This window comes from Saimiri boliviensis, chromosome 6 (genome assembly GCF_048565385.1).
Source record: "Saimiri boliviensis isolate mSaiBol1 chromosome 6, mSaiBol1.pri, whole genome shotgun sequence".
Taxonomy (NCBI): Eukaryota; Metazoa; Chordata; class Mammalia; order Primates; family Cebidae; genus Saimiri; species Saimiri boliviensis.
The window spans coordinates 111,911,982-111,933,405 of record NC_133454.1 but is presented as its reverse complement, the minus strand read 5'-3'; the positions used below and the strand labels follow the sequence as shown (position 1 = coordinate 111,933,405).

General features: G+C 54.6%; 1 protein-coding gene across 1 annotated transcript in view; it reads left to right on the top strand.

Annotated features, from left to right (window-relative positions):
* Nucleotides 1-4,639: 4,639 nt before the first annotated feature.
* ALX4 (ALX homeobox 4) overlaps nt 4,640-21,424 on the top strand; it is a 48,519-nt gene continuing 31,734 nt past the window's right edge. Inside the window, exon 1 of the mRNA XM_003920017.4 lies at nt 4,640-5,084. Within this exon, the coding sequence (XP_003920066.3) occupies nt 4,646-5,084 (439 nt within the window). The 5' untranslated portion in view covers nt 4,640-4,645. The remainder of the gene's footprint in view (nt 5,085-21,424) is intronic.

The window sequence follows — 21,424 nt, the reverse complement described above, 5'->3', positions numbered from 1 at the left end:
AAGGAAGGAAGGAAGGAAGGAAAGAAGGAAGGAAGGAAGGAAGGAAAGAAGGAAAGAAGGAAGGAAGGAAGGAAAGAAGGAAAGAAGGAAGGAAGGAAAGAAGGAAGGAAGGAAGAAAGGAAAGAAAGAAGGAAGGAAGGAAAGAAGGAAGGAAGGAAGGAAGGAAGGAAGGAAGGAAGGAAAGAAGGAAGGAAGGAAAACAAAGAAGTGTCTGCTGTGCTTTCTCCCCTCTGGGGACCCTCTAACCAACTCAATCCCCAACCCCAGGGGAATTGAGCCTCAAGAGCTCAGCCTGGAGTCACCAGGACTGGGCAGCTACCCTCCAGCCAGAGACAGTCCTCTGTGCTATTTACTAATCGTTCATTCAACGTACTTTCTGAGCAGTGCTGTATGTCAAGTACTGCACTCAGCACTGGGGAGACAGTGGCCAGGGACTTGCATTCTAGGAAGAAGACACACAATAAACCAAGTCCATTCACAAACGTGGAAGATAATGTCAGATCACAGTAGATGCTATAGAGGAACAGGAAGGTGTCACAGGGGTTGCCAGGGTGGTGAAGGAAGGCCTCAACGAGGAAGTGACACCCAGCTCTAGGGTTGAGGAAGAAAGACTTTTCTTCACCGTGACCCTGCCCCCTTCCTTTGTGCGGAGCCTGGAGCCTGAGCCCCAGAATGGGGACGCTGCTTCCTAGAGGACTGAGTGAGAGAAGCAAAAGGGAGGGAGAATGGGGCAGCCAGCGGTGCATTTGCCAGAGGTGGAGGTGCAAGACTTGAAGCAGTTATTGTAGCCTTCCACCATCTGCAGAGCTGGCAACTTCCAGCCAAGTGGCGCACATGACTCGCTGAGCTGGGTGTAGTCCCTGGGTCTTCCAGTACGTCGTGAAATAACTGGGCATGCAGAAACTGCCTGGCATGCCAAGGGACCTGGCAGGATGCAGGCAGCAAGCCAGGGAGACCCTCAGCTGCAGGAGAAATAACGCACCCGGAGAGCACGGTCAGGCCCAGACACAGGCTCCAGCACTCTCCCTGTGGCAGGAAAGCGGGAAGGATGCCCTACATCTTTGCTCAGGAACCAGATGGGAGTGGCTCAGCTTTCAACTCTGGAAAGATCAACAGAGGAACAAATGATTGAGCACACACAGAAATAGCCAGCTCCTCTTATCAGTGCGCTCCCCAGAATGTTTTGGAAGGAGAGGGATTCATGGAGGTTTGCAGGGGGGCTTCAGGTCGTACACTCAAATGACTTGCCCGGAATGTTACCCCAAAGGTACTTTCTCACGTGCTGACATGTGCTTATTCTTCCTGGATCCATCTATAAGATAAAATGCAGAGGACTAAAGGCCCTCACTCCAAGGATGCAGGGTGTCAGTGAGTCAGGAGAGATTCTGGCTTAGGGCATTAAATCCTGGGGTTTGAATATCCAGGTGGTCAGGGACAGTTTGAATAGCAAGGTAGTAATTAAACAGGTAATACAGGCTCAGAGTAGTTAAGTGGTAAGAGGCGAGATGGCGCTCAAAAAAACGCTTCTTAAAACATAGCAAATGTTTGCATTGGGTGCACCTGGTTCAGAGGTTCTAGGAATAATGTATAATTGCAATTGGACCTGTCCTGAGGTTGTCCTCTCCATCCAACCCTCCCCACCACAATTTGCCTTTCATTATCCTTCCCTGGTTTTTTTAGGTAGGAATGAGGGTGGAGGAAGAAGTGGGGGTATTGCTATCACTTTCTTGGTGCCTGCAGGCAGCTGCTGGGCACAGGAGACTGGAGTAGGCTGCTGGCTTGGAACTCCTTGACATAAAATGCATCTCTAAGCCCCTGGGAACCATAGGACACTTTCATTCTTTCACTCAACAAGCATTTTATGAGTGCCAAGCCCTGCCTTGAGCAAGACAGACCTGGCCTCTGCTGGGAGAAAACTCCCCGGTCTCAAGGCACAGGTGCAGGAAGGGCCAGCACGCTGTGAATCCTGCTGCTAGATTCTTGAAGAGGGGGTGGGTGGGCGACCAGTTGTCCTTGACTAAGGGAAACCAAAGAAAGAGTCTCAGAATTTGGTGCTGCACTGAGCAGTTGGAATAAATTCAGGGGATAGAATCTTACAGCCCCAGGTTTAATCTTTTATTCCACAAATATTTGTGGGGTGCCAGGCACATAGAAGGCTACCATGGGGTGACCAGTGGGGTTGAGATACAGGCATAGCCAGGCAACCAGACAAAACCCGAGACCTGGGATAGAGATGAGACAAATGGAAGCGTCAATCTGAACTAGGAGAGATGGGAAGACTTCCTAGAGGAAGATGCTCTAGGCTGAATTCCATTAGCCAGACAGAAGTGCAGGAGTGAGGTTGGGGAATTCCAGGTAGAGAGAACCGGCTACGATACAGTGCATGGGCTAGAGGACTGGGCAGGTTCTAGGAGAAGAAACTGCTGGACAGGAGCATTTAGAATGATGGCAGGAGCACTCAGGTTTTTGCTCTCCAACTTTGGAAAATTATTTTGGTTGAGTCTCGGTCTACCCATATGCAAAATGGGTATGATACACTTGAATTGCCAGATTGTTGGCACAACAAGAACTCAATAAATAAAAGACCCTCACGTGGCTTCGGTCTGCCCCAGTGAGGCACGGTTCCCGTTGGGCGTGGAATGGGGGGCGGCTGGGGCCTGCGGGCTCCTGGCTTGGTTTGCGGAATATCTTTATTAACGAGCACTTCAAGGTAAGCCGGCGATGGAAACCAGATGTGGCATCACGCGGTCGGCGGCGGAGCAAGGACCAGAGATACTAAGGGAGTAGGGTGGGGTAAGAATTACCCCAGATGAGGTTGAGAGCAGAAGCGCGACCCCCCCAGATATTTTTTTCTCTGGGAGACCTTAGATGCAGAAAGTTGACATCTGACCCACATTCCTGGATTCTGGGTGCTCAGGCCCTCTTTAATTTTACCTTGCGCTTTCACCTTTCACCCCACTCCCAGACTCCCTCGAGGTACGTTCTCGCTTCACGATTTTTTCTGGGCTGCTGTCGTTGGTCTCCTTCAACTTGAACCATTCCACAGCCAGGGGGCCAGTTTCCTCTCTGCGTTTTCGAGGTCCCCATGACCTTCCAGGTCCGTGGAGGGACTAGCCTGAGCAGAGGTTCCAGGGCGAGGCTGCTACTTCCTGGCTGTGTGAGGGGCGGCCAGTGGCCAGTGGCCGCCCCTCTCTGAGCGCCCGTTAGCTCCTCGGAAAATTGGGAGCCCCAATCTCCAGCATGGTTGTCATGAAGCGAAATCAAAGATTCGTCATATAGAAGGGCTCCAGGCGCAAAGTTCTTTTCCCTTGCTGTGGCGGTGCCAGGGGCCTCGAGGCTCGCGTTGGTGGGGAAATCACAACCTATCAAAACCAAGCAGTTCATTTTACAGTGGGGGCAGTGAAGCCAGAGAGAGAAGAGTCGGCCTCACCCCCTCCCCTACCCGCGACCCCAAGGAGAGAACCTGTGACAGCGCGACCATCGGGCGAGGCCGCGGGTCTCCAGACTCCGCGCTTATACTTTGCCAGGCAGGAAATCCCCTCGGATGGGCGCAGACGGGGGACATGCATGGTGCGGCCTCGGGAAGGTAGCACAGGGGGCAGAGTTCTAAAGCTTCCGAAGCTGGGCCCAGCCCAGGGCTTCCCTCCGGCTTGAGGGAGCACAGATTCCGCTGTATCCCAGCCCAGCACCCTTACAGCGGAGGGCAATAGTTAACAAGGCGTGAAAGTTGACCGTGCACCGGAGGACGAAGGCTTGTGCGTGTGTTAATCTCCCAGAGGAACGGGAATGGGGAGGAGGACTGGAAACCTAGGAAAAGGTGCCAGCGGGAAGGCCCGCGAGTTCGAGCGCAGAAGTCCAGAGGACTCGCTTACATCCGCAGGCCCGTGGTCCCCCTGACTTCGACTGTCAAAACCTGTTAGGTTTATGTGGGGGGAGGGCTTTTTTTTTTAACCTGTCATTAAAATTTGCATTTCCCCTCTGCCTTAGGCCAAAGCTCCGACACCCCGCCAATTGGCAGCCTAGCCTCGGGTGCCCTGGGGGTCCTGGAACCTTCCCAGCCCCGCCTAGAAGCGGACGAGCTCTCGGGCGCCTCTGGGTTGAATCCCCGCTAGCGAGTCGGTAGCGTCTCCTTAAGCGTGGAGAGGAGGGGGCGGGGGCCAGTGGACGGAGAGAGGAGGAGGGGGCGAGAGAGGGGAAAAGGAAGAAGCAAGTCAGGGAAAAAAAATTACTTTTCTTTTTTTTTTTTTTTTCCGCTTCAAAACCTTAAGAGGGTTTGGGAGATCTGGTCAACTTTCCGAAACATCTGAATCTTTTTACTGCCCTCGGTTCTTTCGCTCGGCTAGCTGTGAGGAGGGAGGAAAGGGGTAGGGGGGGAGAGAGAGAGGGGGAGAGAGAGAGAGAGAGAGAGAGAGAGAGAGAGAGAGAGAGAGAAGGGGAGAGAGGGAGGAGGGAAGAGAGAGAGAGAGAGAGAGAAAGAAGAGGGGAGAGGGAGAGGCAGGCGTGGAGGGGAGGAGGGAGAGCCAACAGGCCCGGCGCGGAGAGCACAGCCACCGCCTCCTCGCCTCCCCAAACTCCCAGCCCAGGCGCGCGGTGGCGTCCTCGCGCCCTCGCTCGCGCCCCCGCCCGCCGCCCGCGCAAGCCAGGCATGAATGCTGAGACTTGCGTCTCTTACTGCGAGTCGCCGGCCGCTGCCATGGACGCCTACTACAGCCCAGTGTCGCAGAGTCGGGAGGGCTCCTCGCCTTTTAGGGCATTTCCCGGAGGCGACAAGTTCGGCACAACTTTCCTGTCGGCCGCTGCCAAAGGACAGGGATTCGGGGACGCCAAGAGCCGGGCCCGTTACGGCGCCGGGCAGCAGGACCTGGCAGCACCCCTGGAGGGTGGTGCCGGGGCGCGAGGCCCCTTTACCAAGTTCCAGCCCCAGCCGTCGACCCCGCAGCCCCAGCCGCCGCCGCAGCCGCAGCCGTCCGCGCAACCGCATCTTTACTTGCAGCGAGGCGCCTGCAAGACGCCCCCGGACGGCAGCCTCAAACTCCAGGAAGGTAGCAGCGGCCACAACGCGGCCTTGCAGGTTCCCTGCTACGGTGAGTGCACGTGTGGGCCACCCGGGGCTGGGGACGGCGGGGTGCGTGGTTCCGCACCCCTTGAAACTGGAGGCTTTCGGGAGGCCTGAGTTGGCGGGCTGGGGGCGGAGTGAGGACGGCCGTGGGTGACTCCGGTCAGAAAACGGGATCGATCGCTGCGAAAGAGCCAAGGGATCTGTTCTGCTTCCTTCATGTGCGCCGGCCCAGGCACAGAGCGTTTCGGCTGTTAAACTGGACCTGGAGTTTGTTTTTCCCGGTCCCTTCGGCATTTCCTCAAACTGCTCGCTTTGCGCTGCTGGCTAGGCGGAATTTGAAGCGGATGCTTCTTACCGGCCCAGGGCCTGCGGCTGGAAGGAGTCTCCGAGCAACGCTCGGGCGCCGGGCAGCGGGGCTGCAGAGGCCTCGCTCCTCTCGGGCTGGGAGGCTCCTCCGGCGGCTCCGCCGCAGGTGAAAGCGCCGCAGGTGCGGAGCCCCGCGGGAAGCCCTGAGCCCGGCTGGCCGAACGCTCACGGGAAATCCAGGCGAACCGGCGCGACACGGTGCAGGGCCAGAGATACTGGGGTCCCAGGAGACACTGGGGTCTGGCAAGACCCGAGTTCTGGGACGCAGGGCCCTACTGGCGGTGGGATGTGGGCAGGCCAGAGTTCTCCTGGCGCTTCTCTCTCCGCGATTCTTGGAGGCGGCAGGCCTCTGAACAATGATTTAGGACGGAGTAGGAGGGGAGAAAGGAAGCCTGCGAGACCCAGGTGACCCAGGGCTGTGGCGAGAGAGAAGGATCTGGGTCCTGATTTGAGCCCACGGGCAACCCCAGGGAGCTGGCCTAAATGACCTCCAAGCCCCCTTGAACCGAGCCACAGGAGGCAGGCCTTGTCCCCAGAGCACCGCCACCGACGCCGGCGAGAGAGCCACTCAAGGACGGACTCTAGCCAGAGCAGCTCGGTAGCCTAGGCCTTCTCTTCTTCCACAGAATCGGGGTTCCTGAGCCTCAGAGAGGAAGGGGGAGGAACCACGGAGAAAGGGGAAAACCTTCTCTGGGCGGGACCCCTAAGCACAGACTCCCTGAGGCCTTGGCCTTCAGGCCTGGCCCTGGTGAGGTGAGTTGGGGGACAGGGAATTTGCCCTGATCCAGGCTGATGGAGAGGCACTAGGCCTGGGGACAGAGGCTGGGACGTGGTGGAGGCCTTGGTGGCTGGAATAATCCTGGGAAACAGCCGATGGCAGACGTTTTCTCATATTCAGGTTCGTTCTTTCACAGGCGCAGAACAGTTCATAGATGGTTGCTGACATTCACAGTCATAAGCTTGTCTACAATTGCATTCTACACACACACACACACACACACACACACACAGTCTTCTTTGGGAGCCGATGTGGTCATACCCCAAGAACACATCCCCATGTGGCCTCGAACGAGCCACATACTCCCAAACCCATAGGACAGGACCGAGAGCAGATTTAGAAAAATTCAGTGGCCCTTCCCCGCTTCCTCCACCTTTCTTCTTCACCTCCGGTTGGAATGAGATCAGGCACTCACATCACAGACCCCCAAAGCTCCACACACACAGACACACAGGCAGCTCCACACGCAGACACCCACAGCTCCCATACAGGTGCTCCTTCTGTGCTTGGTGGACAGAGTCTCAGCCTTGTCTTTACAGGCCGGCCTTCCCAGTCCAGAGGTGCAGGCCCCAGCCTGTCCCTGTCATTCGGGACTATTAGGTGAGAGCAGGTCACAGACTAGGAGACCCATGGAGGTTCGTCCTGCATAGCCAGGGGCTCATCCTTTCTCTCCCACTGCATTGGGTTTTCCTATTTTAAATAAAATTACTAGTGAGACCTCTAAAGAGGCTGAGAGCAGCTGAAGCAGCTCCCCACCTCTTGGTTAGATGCCTTCAGGTCCAGAGGGAAGGGGGAGAGGGCTGGCCTCCCCTGAGCCCTCTCTCTGTGCCCTGCTGGGCCACCACAGCCAGCCTGGCCCTTCCTCTCCTTGCACTAGCCTTTGGAGCTGAGGGAAAGGGCCAGCCATTGGACCTGGGACTGCCCCTAACTTATGGCAATGTGACCTGAGAGCAAGCACCTTCCGGAACCCTGGTTTCCTCATCTGCATCCTGGGATGATAACAGAAAGGCCTTACTGAGTCGTAAATGTGCCTCTGCAGAGACAGCAAGAGGCAAGAGCCCTCCTCCCCAACCCATTTACAACTCTATCCAACTCCGTGCTGCTGGGAACTTGAGAGCACCCAATTCTGAGGACAGGGCAAGCTCCTGCCACTGCTCTGGGTCATAAACTGCAGGCTGGGACCAAAGGCAGCCTCTAAACACCCGCAGGACCCCACTCCATGCCACCTAAGATGGAAGCACTGCTGGGGCAAAGCCGCAAACAGTAAGCAACCAGTCACGGTTGGTTCCTTTTCCTCTCTCAGTAGCCGAGTCTCCCTGGCCAGGAGAGATCTGGTTCTTCTAGGAGAGGAATTAGGCTCATTAGCTCTAAGATGGAGAAACTGAGGCTCTGCCCTCTACAGAGGTAGCCAGGAGGAGGGCCTCTGGAGTGGGATTCCCACACTGCCAGCAAGCGGGAAGCGGAGGCATGCATTGACAAGGATTCTCCCCACAGTTGTGAGAGTGCACACTAAAAAGGGGAGAAACAAAATTCAAGGAAAAATTCTTAGACGTTTTCAAGAGCTTGGAGTAAGTCCGAGGCAGGGGCGGCCTTGGTACCAGTACAGGGGCTGGCTGATCTCCGACTTCAGGCAGGCAGCTGAGACTTGGCAACCATTCCCAGCCCTGGGGGTCCAGGGCAAAAGTTAACCTGTTCTTTCGCGTGTGTAACTACACCTAACAAAAGGGAGACGCTCAAAGGCCTCCTCCCGGGCCTCAGGTTGGAGAGCCACTCCCGGCAGAGTCCGATTGCCCCTCGGCAAGGAAGGTGCTCCCAGCAGCTGCGCCAGGGCCAAGCCGAGGGAGTGCGGGGCGGGGGCTTCAGTCTCTTGCTGGCCGGGTCTGGTCCGGGTTGCAGACTGAGTTGATGAGAGAAAGCCTCCCGGGCTGCAGACGTCCCTATCCCAACTTGGGCCTTCCTTTCCCCAAATTTGCTAAAAGAACGACGATTAAGGCGGCTCCGCAGTGTCCTTTGGGTGCGGGAACCGCGTTTTTACGAAGGAGCCCCCCACCGAGCCCTCTTCTGTGGCAACCCAGACCTCCCTAGTCTCGCCCCAGACTCTGAGTCCGCTCTTTGGCCTCCGGAATTCCCTGCCCAAGCCCAGGGTGGGCCGCCGGGCCCCAGGTGACGTGTCAGGTTGGAAACCCGAAGTTTCTCAGCGACGCAAAGAGTCTCCTGGTACTAAGGAGAGGGACTCCGGCGCCTCGCCCCCAAACTCCGGATCCGACCCCGGGAGCCGCAGCCGGCGCGTGCCAATCCTTGGCTACGCGTCCCGAGACGCGGGTCCACTGCGGGAAGCTGCCCTGCTCCCCCCTTCCCTTTCGCTTTCGATTCATTGCAGGCAGGTTTTTTTGGAAAGCAGATTGCTACCTCTCTATCCACCCACCCCGGAAAGCAGCGCTCTCTGCGCCTAGGTCTGGGGAGGCGCGGGCCAGGCTAGAGCCCCTGGGGTGCCGCTTAGAGGCCCAGTCCCGATTTTTCGAATTAGACTCAATGTTTAAATACTAGGAGGCATTTATTTTCCCTGCACCGACACAATCCATGCACCACGAAATGTGTAAATTCTGCTGGGGTTGTATTTGAATTTAGTCAGAGAACCGGAGTATGTTTTTGTTTGTTTGTTTGTTTGTTTTTTTATGTGAGAGACAACCCAAAGAAGACAGAAACTAAAAGCAAATGCCCGTGGGTGACTGTGGGACGATCGGAGGAAAAATCGAGCCTGGGACTGAAGCCCGCTCGGGAAGAGGAGATGTTGTTTAATTTTGGAGGGGGGAGATGGCAAAGGAAGATGCTTTCAATTTTTGACTTTGTTAATTTCCATAGCCACCAGCCTGCTTCACCAGTCTGGTCCAAACACATACGTTCTTAAATAGAAAAACAGAGGGCCTGGATTAAAAATCAGTATTTTAAGTCAATCGACTTGTGCAATTTTTCTTTTTTACAATTTACATATAGCGAAGTGCTTAGCTCTGAGAAGGAAAGTTGGAAGAATTGTTACGTGTGTGTACACTGTTAGGAAGACCATCTGGATAAAGAAACAGACCATTCGCTTGTTTCTTTAAAGGCTGTAAAACGTTAAAGCAAAAACATTTTTTTGTAAGTTGTTTTAAGAAAATTTCAGAAGAGACTTCGGATCACCAGGGACCCCGTTTTATTCCTGACAGCAGTGTTTCTTGGGTAGGGTGACACTGTAGCTTGGACATTTGCGCGGTCGGGACTCTAATGCGAAGTTCCAAGTGGCTGCGCCCGCCGGGAACCTCGCCGCTACCGCCGAGCTAAGCCGGAGTCACCGAACCCGGAGCCGCGCGCACTAAGATGCCGGCCCGCAGTAGGAAAACAAAACGCCCTACAGAAAATCTCGCGGAAGTCTTGGAGGGCCCCCCCCCCCCCCCAGGACACTGTTTTCGAAGATCAGCTGGGCGCACTTTCTCTAGGACGTCCCTTCTTCTCGGTCTCGGCCCCCTTCTCTCTGCCCGCAGCCGCGCGCAGCTTTTTTTGGTGGCAAACTGAAATATGAAATGGAAATACATTGGCCTTTGCAGCTGCCAAGCGTGAGAGGTGGTTGACGACTGGCGCGTTTGTCCGAGCTTTACTTCTCTGCAGACCCCTGGACTGGGGTGCCCGAGGCCAGGAGAGTAGGAGGAGAATTGCTCCGAGCCCCGGAGACTCCGCGAATTTGGGATGACGCTCGAGGGCCGCGCTGCTTTGGCGCGCCTCTCGCCGCGAGGATAGGCGAGGTGTGTGGGTATGGGAGTGTGTGCTGGAGAGAAGAGAGAACACTTGACCAGAGAGAACTTCCTGCCCCCACCCCCGCCAGCATCAGCGTCCTTATCCCCCCAAACCCCTGCCCAGGAAGCCGAAGGACCTAGGCCCAGGCAACTGTGTTGGGTGGGGCGGTAAGAGCGCCGTTCTAGACCCAGACGTCGCCTGCCAGGCGCCAACTGGCCACATGCGTCCCCAGCGCGGATTCTCCAGCCGCCGGCACAGGTCCTCACCAAGGTGACAGTTATCGGGTTGGGAAACCAACACTGCGAGGACCTGGCTATGTGAGATCTCGTCCAGGGGATGTAGAGTGGGAGCTGACCGTCCTGCGGTGCCACGAGACAAGTGAGAAGCAGCCCTTCCAAACAGGGCCCTTTGTGGAGAGGAGGAGGCACCTCTTTCCAACCAGCAAGCCCTCCCAACTGCAGCCGGGGTCTTCTCTAGCATCAGTTACCGGCGGCCTCCAGGGACCCTGCCTCCAGAGATGCAGCCCGGCACACCTCTCCTCTGCAGAGGTCTAAACCCGTGACACTCCCATCTCCATTCAAAACGCTCCTTCCTTGCCCAGTACAGGGGTGCAAAGTAAAGCAGGGGCAACAACTTGCGTGCTGCCTGGAGGCAGGTCCCTCAGAAAGGATGACAAAAGCTTAATGGGGCGACAGAAGCTTCCACTGTGTCCAGAAAGAGGTAGCGGCCCCCCTATCAGTTGCACCGGACCTGGCCCTCATCCCCAGCACATTAACGAAGACCCGCTTCTCCACCTGACCTAACCTGAATCAGCCAGTGCCCAGGAGGGAGGAGTGGAAGGGAATCTCTGTCAACGATCAGCCGTGAGTAAAGTGAGGAAGAGCCACTCAGAGGCGAGGCTCTGAGGAGCCAAGGCTGGGTTGTGGGGTGGCACGCAGGGCTGCGGGCTGGCTCGGATTTGGACTCCAGAGGCAGTTGGAAGAGTCACCCTGGTGCTCCATGGCTCCCAGGGCGCCCTTTTGGTGAGAAGTGGGTTACTGGGAGATCCCGGCAGGGTAAGAGGCGCCACCACCTGCCATATACCTGTTTTTCCCAGTGATCGTGGCACTTGTACCGAGGACTGCTGGGTCATGGCTGCTGGGCACTGGCACCACTGCCCACTGGGGACAGAGAGGGAGCCAGTGCTGCCTCATTGGATTCTTAAAGCGGATTCTTAAAGCAGATTCTTTAAGAGTGAATTTTCCTTCTGAACTGGAGGCCCCGGAGCACCGACCTTGGTCCCACGCACCTCCTAGAGGGACAGGACCTGGTGACCCAGGTCACAGCTGGCTCTCTGCAGCTCTGAAGGCCACAACCGAGAAGGCCGGAAAGCTGTGGGAGGTTTGGACCACGACACGGATGACCAGCGTGGCATGCGTGGGGACCAGGGCCCAGAGCTCACCCCAGCCTCCACCTTTGTGTTCTCTGTTCCCACATGGCCTTGGAGATGTCCCTTCTGCTCGGGGTCCGAATTTTAGCTCTATGAAATGCAAGAGTGTGGACAATTTCCAAAGACCCTCTCGGAGTTTCTATGCTGATAGCAGTCTGGGCCCATCTTCATCCCCTTTCCCTCCCCTCCTCACCCCCACGTGCATTTTTGCCCAGGAGAAATCCAGATAAGGTGGGTGAAAAAGACTTCCCTGGAGGCTGGCACAGGTCCTGAGTGGGGAGCCATCCCAGGACACAAAGCCAGCTGGAGGTCCTGCAGGGTGGTGGTGGAATGCACCTTCTGGGCTCAGGGCTGGGATGTAAATAGGGAGAGGGCTGAGCGAGTGTCTTTGTGTCCACATGTGACCAGGACCAAGCTGAGGCCCCGGCTCATGGACCCTGTGTCCGCTCATCTTTCCTATCCCAGTATTTATGGAGTGCCTTCCCTGGCTGGACCTTCTAGGAGATAGAACGCGCCCAGCGCCTGCCTCCTGCGTTTCAGCTTGTGTCCTTCCAAGTGTGTTGTTCAGTTGGGCTTAACAAACGTTCACTGGTTGGAGAATGAACGAAGAACTGCTGTCTCCTGCGGTGTTGCTCCTGCATGGTTAAGTGCACCTAGCAGCACCTTGGCTGTGTGAAGGCCGGCTTAGGGGTTTGCATGAGCGTGTGCACAGCATGAACGAGGGCGATGTGTGCCTCGCCCATTCTCACACGGTCCACGTCTTGCTGTCTGAATGTTTCAGGGCGAGGCTTGGGGTTTGTGTGTAGTCCGGTGAAAGGCATGCCTGTCTTCCAGCACTTGCGTCTGTGTACCCCAGTGTGTGAGCCTCGGGTGTGCAAGGCCGAGTACCCATGTGCACGGCTCTGGAGCCCCTCTGGGTCCATGGGTGGCGTAGCCTCTGCCTCCAGAAGCACACCCAGGGAGACAGGGACTAAGCACCCTTGCATCATGGCCTGCGGCCTTCCTGGCCCTGGTCATGGCTCCCAGGAACAGCTGACTCACCAAGTGGCAGGCGGAGTCTCCCTGTGGCGAGTCCCTGGTGGGGCCCAACCATCCCCAGTGTCATCCTGGGACCCTCGAACGGGGTCCATCCCGCCCGCCCGCACTGTTGAGGCCTTCCAACAACCCCCCAGCTCTGGAATGTCCCCTCTGTGCCGTGTGGTTCACCACGGAAGAGACGTATCTTTGGCACTGTCCTTACGCACACTGCTGACCCGGTTTAGCACACAAGCAAACTGAGGCCCAAGGGGAAATGGACCTCACAGCCAGGTTAGCAGGAGGGCAGGAACCCACCGAGTTCTCCTTCCGACACAGCGGGTGGAAAGGCAGAAAGCCTCGCGGCATCCGATCTACTCACCCGCTCTCATTGGACCTGACTCCTGCAGTGAGTCCAGTGAGTCGCATTCTCTCTGCGCATGGAATAGGGCAGATGCTTCCAGTCCAGTCTCCTTAGAAGTAAAGCAGACCCCACCATGAGCTCCTGGGTATTAGAGGACAACAGGAGAGCACGTGCGGAGTTCCTGGTGGGAGTGTAGGGACCTGACTCCAATCCAGCTCCACCAGGCTGGGGCTCCTGCTCTCTGCCCAGCTCCCCAGGCTGAGTTTTCTTTTCTTAAGTTCGTGCAAAACCACAAGCCAGGGTCAGTTGCAGCCAGACGACTAATTCCTCCCGCTGTGCAGGACTGTCCACGAGGCCCTGAGGGCCTTTGGTTGGATCCAGGATCCTGGTACCTCCCCTGACCCTGCAACACACGCACAATGGGTCATGGTGACATGGCGGGGGTTCCACCCAAGGTTGGGAGAGATGGCAGTCATCTCCTGGCCCACGTGTCTTATTTCACAATCAAGGGGACTGGGAGGCCTGATTCCATTTACACGTGGCTCACCAAAATGCCTGTTGCTACGCCAAGCCTGGTGGGGGATTCTGGGAAGCTCTGGATACAGCCCCTGCCTTCAGGTCCAGAGGCAGAGAACACAAGCGGCCTTGAAATTCCAGTTCAGTGGAACGAGCACTGAGGTGGGGAAAGCCTTGACTCAGGCTCTGAGAAGGTCAGGCTGGCTTGCCCTGGGGGGTGTAGGCGCCACCAGGGTTTTGTAGTTTATTGGAAGCCGCTTAAGGGGAGGGTTCAGGAAAGTTGGGGGACGTTGGGATTTGTCGAGGCCGATGAGTCTTCTCTAGCGGCTGGAAAGCCTGAGGCTTCTTCTCTCCCTGACTTCCTCCTTTTCTCCCTCCATGCTTTCTCTGCAGATCAAGAGACCTTGGTTTTTCTATGGAAGTAGCCATGACAGCAGCTCCCTTGCCTCTCCAGTGCCACGCTGTTTCTCCGTGTGTTGAATGGCTCTTTGGCCCTGTCCCACCTGGGACGGGGTGTGAGGAGGATGCGATGATGGGGAGAGATAGCATCCCTGTCCCGTACATCCTGCACCGTCAGGTTCTCTGCCCCACCACTCACACTGTACCCTTCCAGGGTGCTAGGATATTGCAGATGGTAGTGGTGGGGTCCTTCCTGATCAGGTTTCAGAGTAGGGATGTAAACTTTGGGGTCCTCCGGGATGTGTGAGCCTCCCCGATGTCTCTACCTGGCCACAATGATTCATTCACATCTGGTTCACATCCCAGCATGGAGACTGGACAACTCCAGCTCTATGGCCTCTGCCTTCAAGGAGGGAGCTCATGTTCAGACAGGAAGACAAACATACACATGGCTCTACCACACAGGTCCCCTGTCAGGGCCTCCACCTCCCCATCTCTGAACCTTCTTCCTGGGACTTGGTGGTTTCAAAGGTCTTGGGGTCCTGTGATATTCGCCAAGAGAGGTGGGTGGGTCCTCCAGAATCCTCAAGATGCCTCGGGATCCCACACTCTTCCCCATTCATTGTGTCAGGAAAGGGAGAAGGCTGCTCCAGTCTGCCAAAGGGTAAGGGTCTGGCATGCCAGACGTGGCTCTCGGCCTCAGTTTTCCCATCTGCAGGGCAGAGACCATAATGGGTTTTGAGGCAAAGAAGGCTTGGAGTTAGCTGCTGCTGCAGAACCATGTGACAGTCCAGAACGACTGGGCACTCCTGCCTGTGTGTCAGACGGTGCCCCAGTGCTGCTTGTGTATTATTTCATTTCATCGCCGTCACAATCCTATGAGAATGATACTATTATCATCCCCCTTTCATGGATGAAAACTGAGGTTCATGGAAGATAAGTAACTCGCCCACAGTGGGACAGCCAAGAAGGAAGAGGCAACTCTTGATGGCCAAGGGCTCCAAGAAACCTAAAAGGCATCCTGTTTTAGGATGATCCTGATTAGCCTTGAGATCATGCTACTTCTATCCCAGATGATGTGGAGATGAAAGACAGGGTCTTACAAACATGGCCTCCAAAGTGTTCTTCTCAACTTCACATCCCGGGATGCAGAAGGCGAGTGGTGTCAAGGGTAAGCTTTGGCACCTGGCAGGCTGAAGTTCTAGACCTGACTCTGTGACCTTGGGCATACCTTCCTCACCTGTGCCAGGCGAGAACAGGGACCCAGGCATGGCATAGGGCCTCAGAACTAGTATGAGGAGTGACTGCATGAGTTTCCAGAGGTTTCAGGAACATGACAGAACCTTTGATTAAGGCAGGGCAGAGCTGAGAAGCATCTGTGGGACCAAACGGTGGGGAAATAACACCTGGCCTCTGGGAAAGAGGAGAGACTGCAGGAGGTTTTGTCTGTTTTGTTTCAAATTTTCCCCAGAGCCTGGAGCTGGCATATATATTAGATGCTCAATAAACTGCCTGTTGCTGAATGGATGGATGGATGGATAGATGGATGGATGGATGGATCATACAGGATGGGAACATGCTGGAATGCTGTACATCTTTCCACTCTCTCTTGGTCCATCCTTCTTTTGAATTGAAGCCTGGGGTGTGAATCTGCTTTGTCGTTCTCTTGCATTCTGGTAGAAAATGATAGATATCTTTTTTGCAGGGTTCCCTGTTGGGTGTAGGAGCAGGGAGGGTCTGCGTAGCTCTATGCCTTGGTCCTCTCAGACTCTAGCAGCTGGAGGAGCACCCCTTTTCCTCACTGTTCTTCCTCTGGTCTTACCCCACAGGCCATAGGTGTGAGTTCTGACTGCCACACCCCTCGGGGTTGGCTCTAGTCAGTTTTCTCCCTTCATTCCCAACTCTCCTCCTCAGGTCTCCCCCATTCCCCACAGTGAGTCCCATGTCTTTCCTGCTGGCACTCCCGTTCCTGCCGCCTGCCCAGGGGGCTGCCTGAGAGCTGCTGAGATCCTCCCTAGTACCTCATTCACTCATCCTCCATCCCGGGACTCTGATACTCACCTGCAAGGCATGCAGCCCTCTGTTCTGGCCAGGATGCCATCCTGACGTCCTTGGGCATGTGGCTCCAAGGCCGGAGCTCTTCACAGCACGCCCATGATTCCTTCCACCCACTCCACTCCAGCACTTGAGGTCTGACGGCACTTGGGCATCCGTGATCCCCTAAGTCTCACCAAAGGCCCATGTGGAGGAACTGAATCTCCATTTTGCAGATCGAAGACAAAGCTCAAAGAGTTGAAACAGCTCAGAAGGAACGCATGAAGGAGTGCGCGCCGGGCAAAAGCTCCTCCTCCCATCCAACAGATCCTTCAGCCAGGCACTCCTGTGTCAGGCGGGGACCAGAGTGTTTGGCAGTGGGCGAACTTGCTCCTGCCTTCAGGGAGCTCATAGCCTGGTTAGAATGTGCCACATGCCGCAGAAATCCTCAGGGAAAGTGAATGGACTGAGGCTTCCTGAGCATGGACATTTGAAGTGGACATTGAAGGTTGAATAGGAGCTCACCAGCGGAAGGAGCTGAAGGAGGCCCTCTAGGCTCAGGAAACGGCATGAACTAAGGCTTTGGGTAAGGGAAGAACATGAAGCCAGTGTGTGGAGTGCAGGGGCATGTTGGATGCTGGTGAGATGGGCTGAGGAGCAGCAGGAGCACAGCCAAGAGAGCCTTTTATTTTGCTTTTATTTATTTATTTATTATTTTTTGAGACAGAGTTTCACTCTTGTTGCACAGGCTGGAGTGCAATGGCACAGTCTCAGCTCACTGCAACCCTCTGCCTCCCAGGTTCAAGTGATTCTCCTGCCAAGTAGCTGGGATTACAGGTGCCCACCCCCACGCCTGGCTAATTTTGTATTTTTAGTAGAGACAGAGCTTCACCATGTTGGCCAAGTTGGTCTTGAACTCCTGACCTCAGGTGCTCCACCTGCCTCAGCCTCCCAAAGTGCTGGGATTACAGGCGTGAGCCACCGCACCCAGTCGTAGGCACCTCTTACTCCATTTCTCCCGTAAGGAATCATACAGTGTTTCTCCTCCAACATCCAACCATTTGGATATCTTCTTGGGAGAAGTGTATGCAAGTCCTTCGCCCGTTTTTGAATTGCGTTGTTTCCTTGTTCTTGAGTCATAGGAATTCTGGATATTAATTCCTTTTCGGTTATATAATTTGCGAATATTTCTTCTCATTCTGCGGGGTGTTCTTTCGCTCCCCAGGTACTGTCCTTTGATGAACGAAAGTTTTACATTCTGATGACGAAGCACAATTTTTCCATTTTTCTTTTGTTTTCTGTGCTTTGAGTGTCATATCCAAGAAATCATCAATACCTCCGGTGTTGTGAGGACTTACCCCTATGTCTTCTTCTAAGAGCTTTATAGTTTAGCTCTTAGGAAGGTCTTTGATGCACTTTAATTTTGAATATGATGTAACATAAGGCTCCAGCTTCAGTCTTCCTTATGGGGATATTCAGTTTTCCCAGCAGCCTTTGTAGAAAAGACGGCCGTTTTCTCATTAACTGGTCTCAGAACCTTGGTTGAAAATCGATTGGGCATATATTTGAGAGTTTACGTCTGATCTCTCTATTCTGTTGCATTTGTCTGGCTGGCTGGCCCCTGAATGGCCTTCTCAAGTCAAGTCCAGGATCGCAGAATGCACAAGGACCCTCGTGGGCCATCCGTCCGTCTCCCTGCCTGCAGGCCAGTGACGGATCGGCCACAGAGATTTAGCTCAGGGACACAGTGGTTTTCCAGGACCTGGAGCTGGTGAGAAGGGGTAGAGGACAGAGCCACAGGCGAGGACTCTAGAACAACAGTCTTGGCCCTGACTAGGCCCCGGGCTATTTGGCGGCCCCTCTGCCCCTTTAGTTGACCATCCCATGAGGATTTGGCCTTTGGGGAAATTCTCATATGCTCTTGGGGTCTACATACCCACCCCCTGAGATGCTGAAATCTGGGACCACTTCCTTTATTAAGACGATTCCAGAATCCTTCCAGTAGCGCTAGGAGGAGCTCTAAGAGGGAAGCATCCAGTGGCTCCATGCCGTTGGCGCTGTGCATATTTTGAAGATTTTCTGTTTGATTCTCAAAAGAGGCATTTGCAACTCCCTGTCCCCCACCCTAGATGGGACGGTGAGCGGCACAGCCGGGGTTAGGGCGCCAGGGACTAGACAACAGGCCCCGGGGGAGCAGAGCTGCAGAGAAGCACCTGTCCCCTGCTTCCCCTCCTGGGAACTTCCCCAACCTAGGTGACTAAACAGAGGCCCGCTTAAGCCTGGTCTTCCAGCCATGTGCCCTAAGGCATAATTTCTAGCATTCCTGGAAAATCGTCGAGACTGTGTTCATTCTGTAATTGCGCTACATAGGCTGCCTGATGCTTCCGATGCCTTTGATTTGGAGAAACCAGTGGAGCTCGGGACCTGGAAATGGATTTCAGCCTGCACAGTTGAGTGACCTCAGGCAAATTAGTTGACCTCTTTGCCTCGGTTTCTTTACTTGTAAAGTGGGGATAAGAATCCTTTCTACCAGTTAGTGATAGGGTGAGGCTTAAATAAGGTGAAATAGGTAAGGATCTTAGAACAGTTCCTGGAGCACAGTAAATGCTCAGTAAATGTTAGCTGTTATGATTGATGTGATTTTGCTGGAGCCTTGACTATGTCAGACTGGCCAGAACCCTTGATGGGGGGTTAAAGTTGACCGGGATGCATAGAGCCGAAAAATGAACGAACTATTCCTAAGTCTACTATTACTGTGTGGTTGACATTGTCTTTTAAAATGTGGATGAATGATGGGAGGCATGGGGCTGCCATCTCTACCTAAGGCAGGGGCACAGGGGCAGGAGGCTTCAAGGAGGGAAAAGGAGCCCCCCAGGCCCCTCGGGCCCTTCCTCCCCATAGGCTGCTGCACCTCGTCCCATGCCTCATGAGCTGGGGCTGAACCCTCTCCCTGCTGAATGTGTTTTCTGTGTTTATTTGTTTATTTGACCCAGACCTCAGCCCGTGCCCAGGGCGTGGGTGGTGTTGTGTTCCTCTCTGATCAGCACAGGGCCAGGCACAGAGAGTTGGGCTCAGGGAATGTCAGGCAGGCTCTGCACCCTCCCTGGACCCCAGCTGGTCCATCTGCAATTAAGAAAGCACCCAGTGGGCATGGCCCTGGGCCAGGCCTGGACTGAGAGTTTCCACGGAAACCCACTGGGAGACTGTAGTATTTTCAATCTGCAGATGAGGAAGGTGAGGCTGTCCCGCTGTGACTTGAACCCAGATCTCCTGAAGCAAAAGAGTCTTTTTCCTCTCCCCTTCCCTGCCCATGGGGTTCATGCCCACTGCCTGGACAGCCTCATGCCTGTGTGCCCCTCAGACACCACCAGCACGTGAGAGCTCTGTAGACTGTGGGTGGGGGGGTACTGGGGGGATTTCAGCACACCACATGCTATACGTGGGCCACACCATCTTCGCTCATCTACTGGAATCATGACCACAAGCCCTGACCACCCAGACCCCTCCTCCCTCCTCCCTCCAGAGCCATCCTGAGAACCAGCCCAGCCCAGCCCAGGACCCCCATGTGATGTGTGGGAGTAGCTCCCATGGGTGAAAAAGGAGATATATCCTTCTAAACAGAACGAGTCAGGCCCTCCTCACTTGCCCAGCGTCGGCGAGGCCAGGAACAAGAGACCAGTTTGGAAACATTGCCCGTACCACGTGGCGGGTGGACAGCGAGGGCCAGGCCTCCTTGGGGAACGCATGTACCCAACACCTGCTGTACTATCACGTCCCCCAGGACTTAGCCCCATGAGAGAAGATTCCACGGAGCCCAGTTTTGTGCTACACAAAGTATCTTCTCAGGAGATCCACCCTGCCGCAGGGGATCCATCCTCCCAAGAAGTAGTAACGGGTGGAAGAGATACATTTGTCTCGCGTTCGCTGTGGATTAAGGTTTTCTTGGTAGAAGGGACACACCATGCATTTTCTTTTCTTTTATTTTTATTTTTTAAAGATGGGATTTTGCCATGTTGGCCAGGCTACTCTGGAACTCCTGGTGTTAGGTGATCTGCCCACCTCGGCCTCCCAAAGTGCGGGGAGCACAGGCGTGAGCCACTGCCCTTGGCCACATCATGCACTCTGAAGCAGAGACTTGTTTGAATGTTTTAGTTTGTCCAGATGAGCAGAAGTCAATGAAAAAAACATTTCCTTCCCTCCTTCCCTCCTTCCCTCCTTCCTTCCTCCCTTCCTTTCTTGAGACAGAGTCTACCGCCCAGGCGGGAACACAGTGGCTAAATCATGGCCCAGTGCAGCCACAACCTCCTGGGCTCAAGCAATTCTCCCACCTCATTGAGTAGCTGGGACTACAGGCTTATGACACCATGCCCAGCGAATTTTTAGGGCCGGGTACAGTGGCTCAGACCTGTAATCCCAGCACTTTGGGATGCTGAGGCTGGAGAATACTTGAGCTCAGGAGTTCAAGACCAGCCTGGGCAACACACAAAAACCCCACCTCACAAAAAATAATTTTTAATTAGCCAAGTGTGGTGTTGTGCACCTGCGGTACCAGCTACTGAGGAGGCTGAGGAGGGAGGATTGCTTGAGCCCAGGAGGTGAAGGCTGCAATGAGTTGTGATTGTACCATTGCACTCCAGCCTGGGCAATAGAAAAAAAAAAAAAGCAATCCTATAATTCCTTGAGCCATTACTTTCCCCTTCTCATCCAAGGAGAGAAAAGTCTTCTTGCTTTTTCAGTTTGTGATTCTCTAGGTTAGAATGAGCACATTTGGGCCAGGCACATTGGCTCATGCCTGTAATCCCAGCACTTTGGGGAGCCCAGATGGGTGGATAATGAGGTCGGGAGTTCAAGACCAGCCTGGCCAAGATGGTGAAACTATACTAAAAATTAAAAAATTAGCCGGGTGTAGTGACAGGTGCCTGTAATCCCAGCTACTTGGGAGGCTGAGGCAGGAGAATCACTTGAACATGGAAGGTGGAGGTTGCAGTGAGCCAAGATGGTGCCGTTACACTCCAGCCTGGGTAACAAGAGCGAAACTCCGTCTAAAAAAAAAAAAAAAAAAGACTTGATGTTGGTGAAAACAGCACATTCTTTCTGGAATTATATGCTACTTTTGCAGGCTAAGAAATTCAATTGTTTAAGATTAATTCGATTCAGCACGGGCTAGCTGGGTGCCAGACACCGACACCAGGCAGGCCGCGGGGTACCTTCGTAACACTCCTCCCCTGCCCTTGGCGAAGGCGGAACCTGAAGGCAGAGGCTGCCAGGAATCCACTCTTTGAAAGTTTTAAAAGTTGATATAATAAAATACTTACATTTAACATTTGATTTTTACAGCAGTTCCAATGTTTCACCCCGTTTACGGTCTTCGTGATATGTGTGTGAAATGGGCCCTTCATTGAAAGGGACCCTGGGAGCTACTTTTGACAGAGATTTATGGTTCATAAATGTCGTTCTGGGAGCTGCCGCTGGGGAAGCCTGAACTGGGGAGGAAGCCGGTGGGGAAGGCACGGCTGCAGGCTGAGTGACGTTGCCCTAGCTGTCAGCTGCCATGGCCAGACTCATCCCCAAATCATAACTGTATTCATGTATTGTGGTGGCGTCCCACTGATAGACAGGGTAAGGTGCGTGGGGCAGGGGATGAGCCATCTTACTCTCCACTTCAGTCAGACCTCACAGCCATTCTGGGATGTGGAT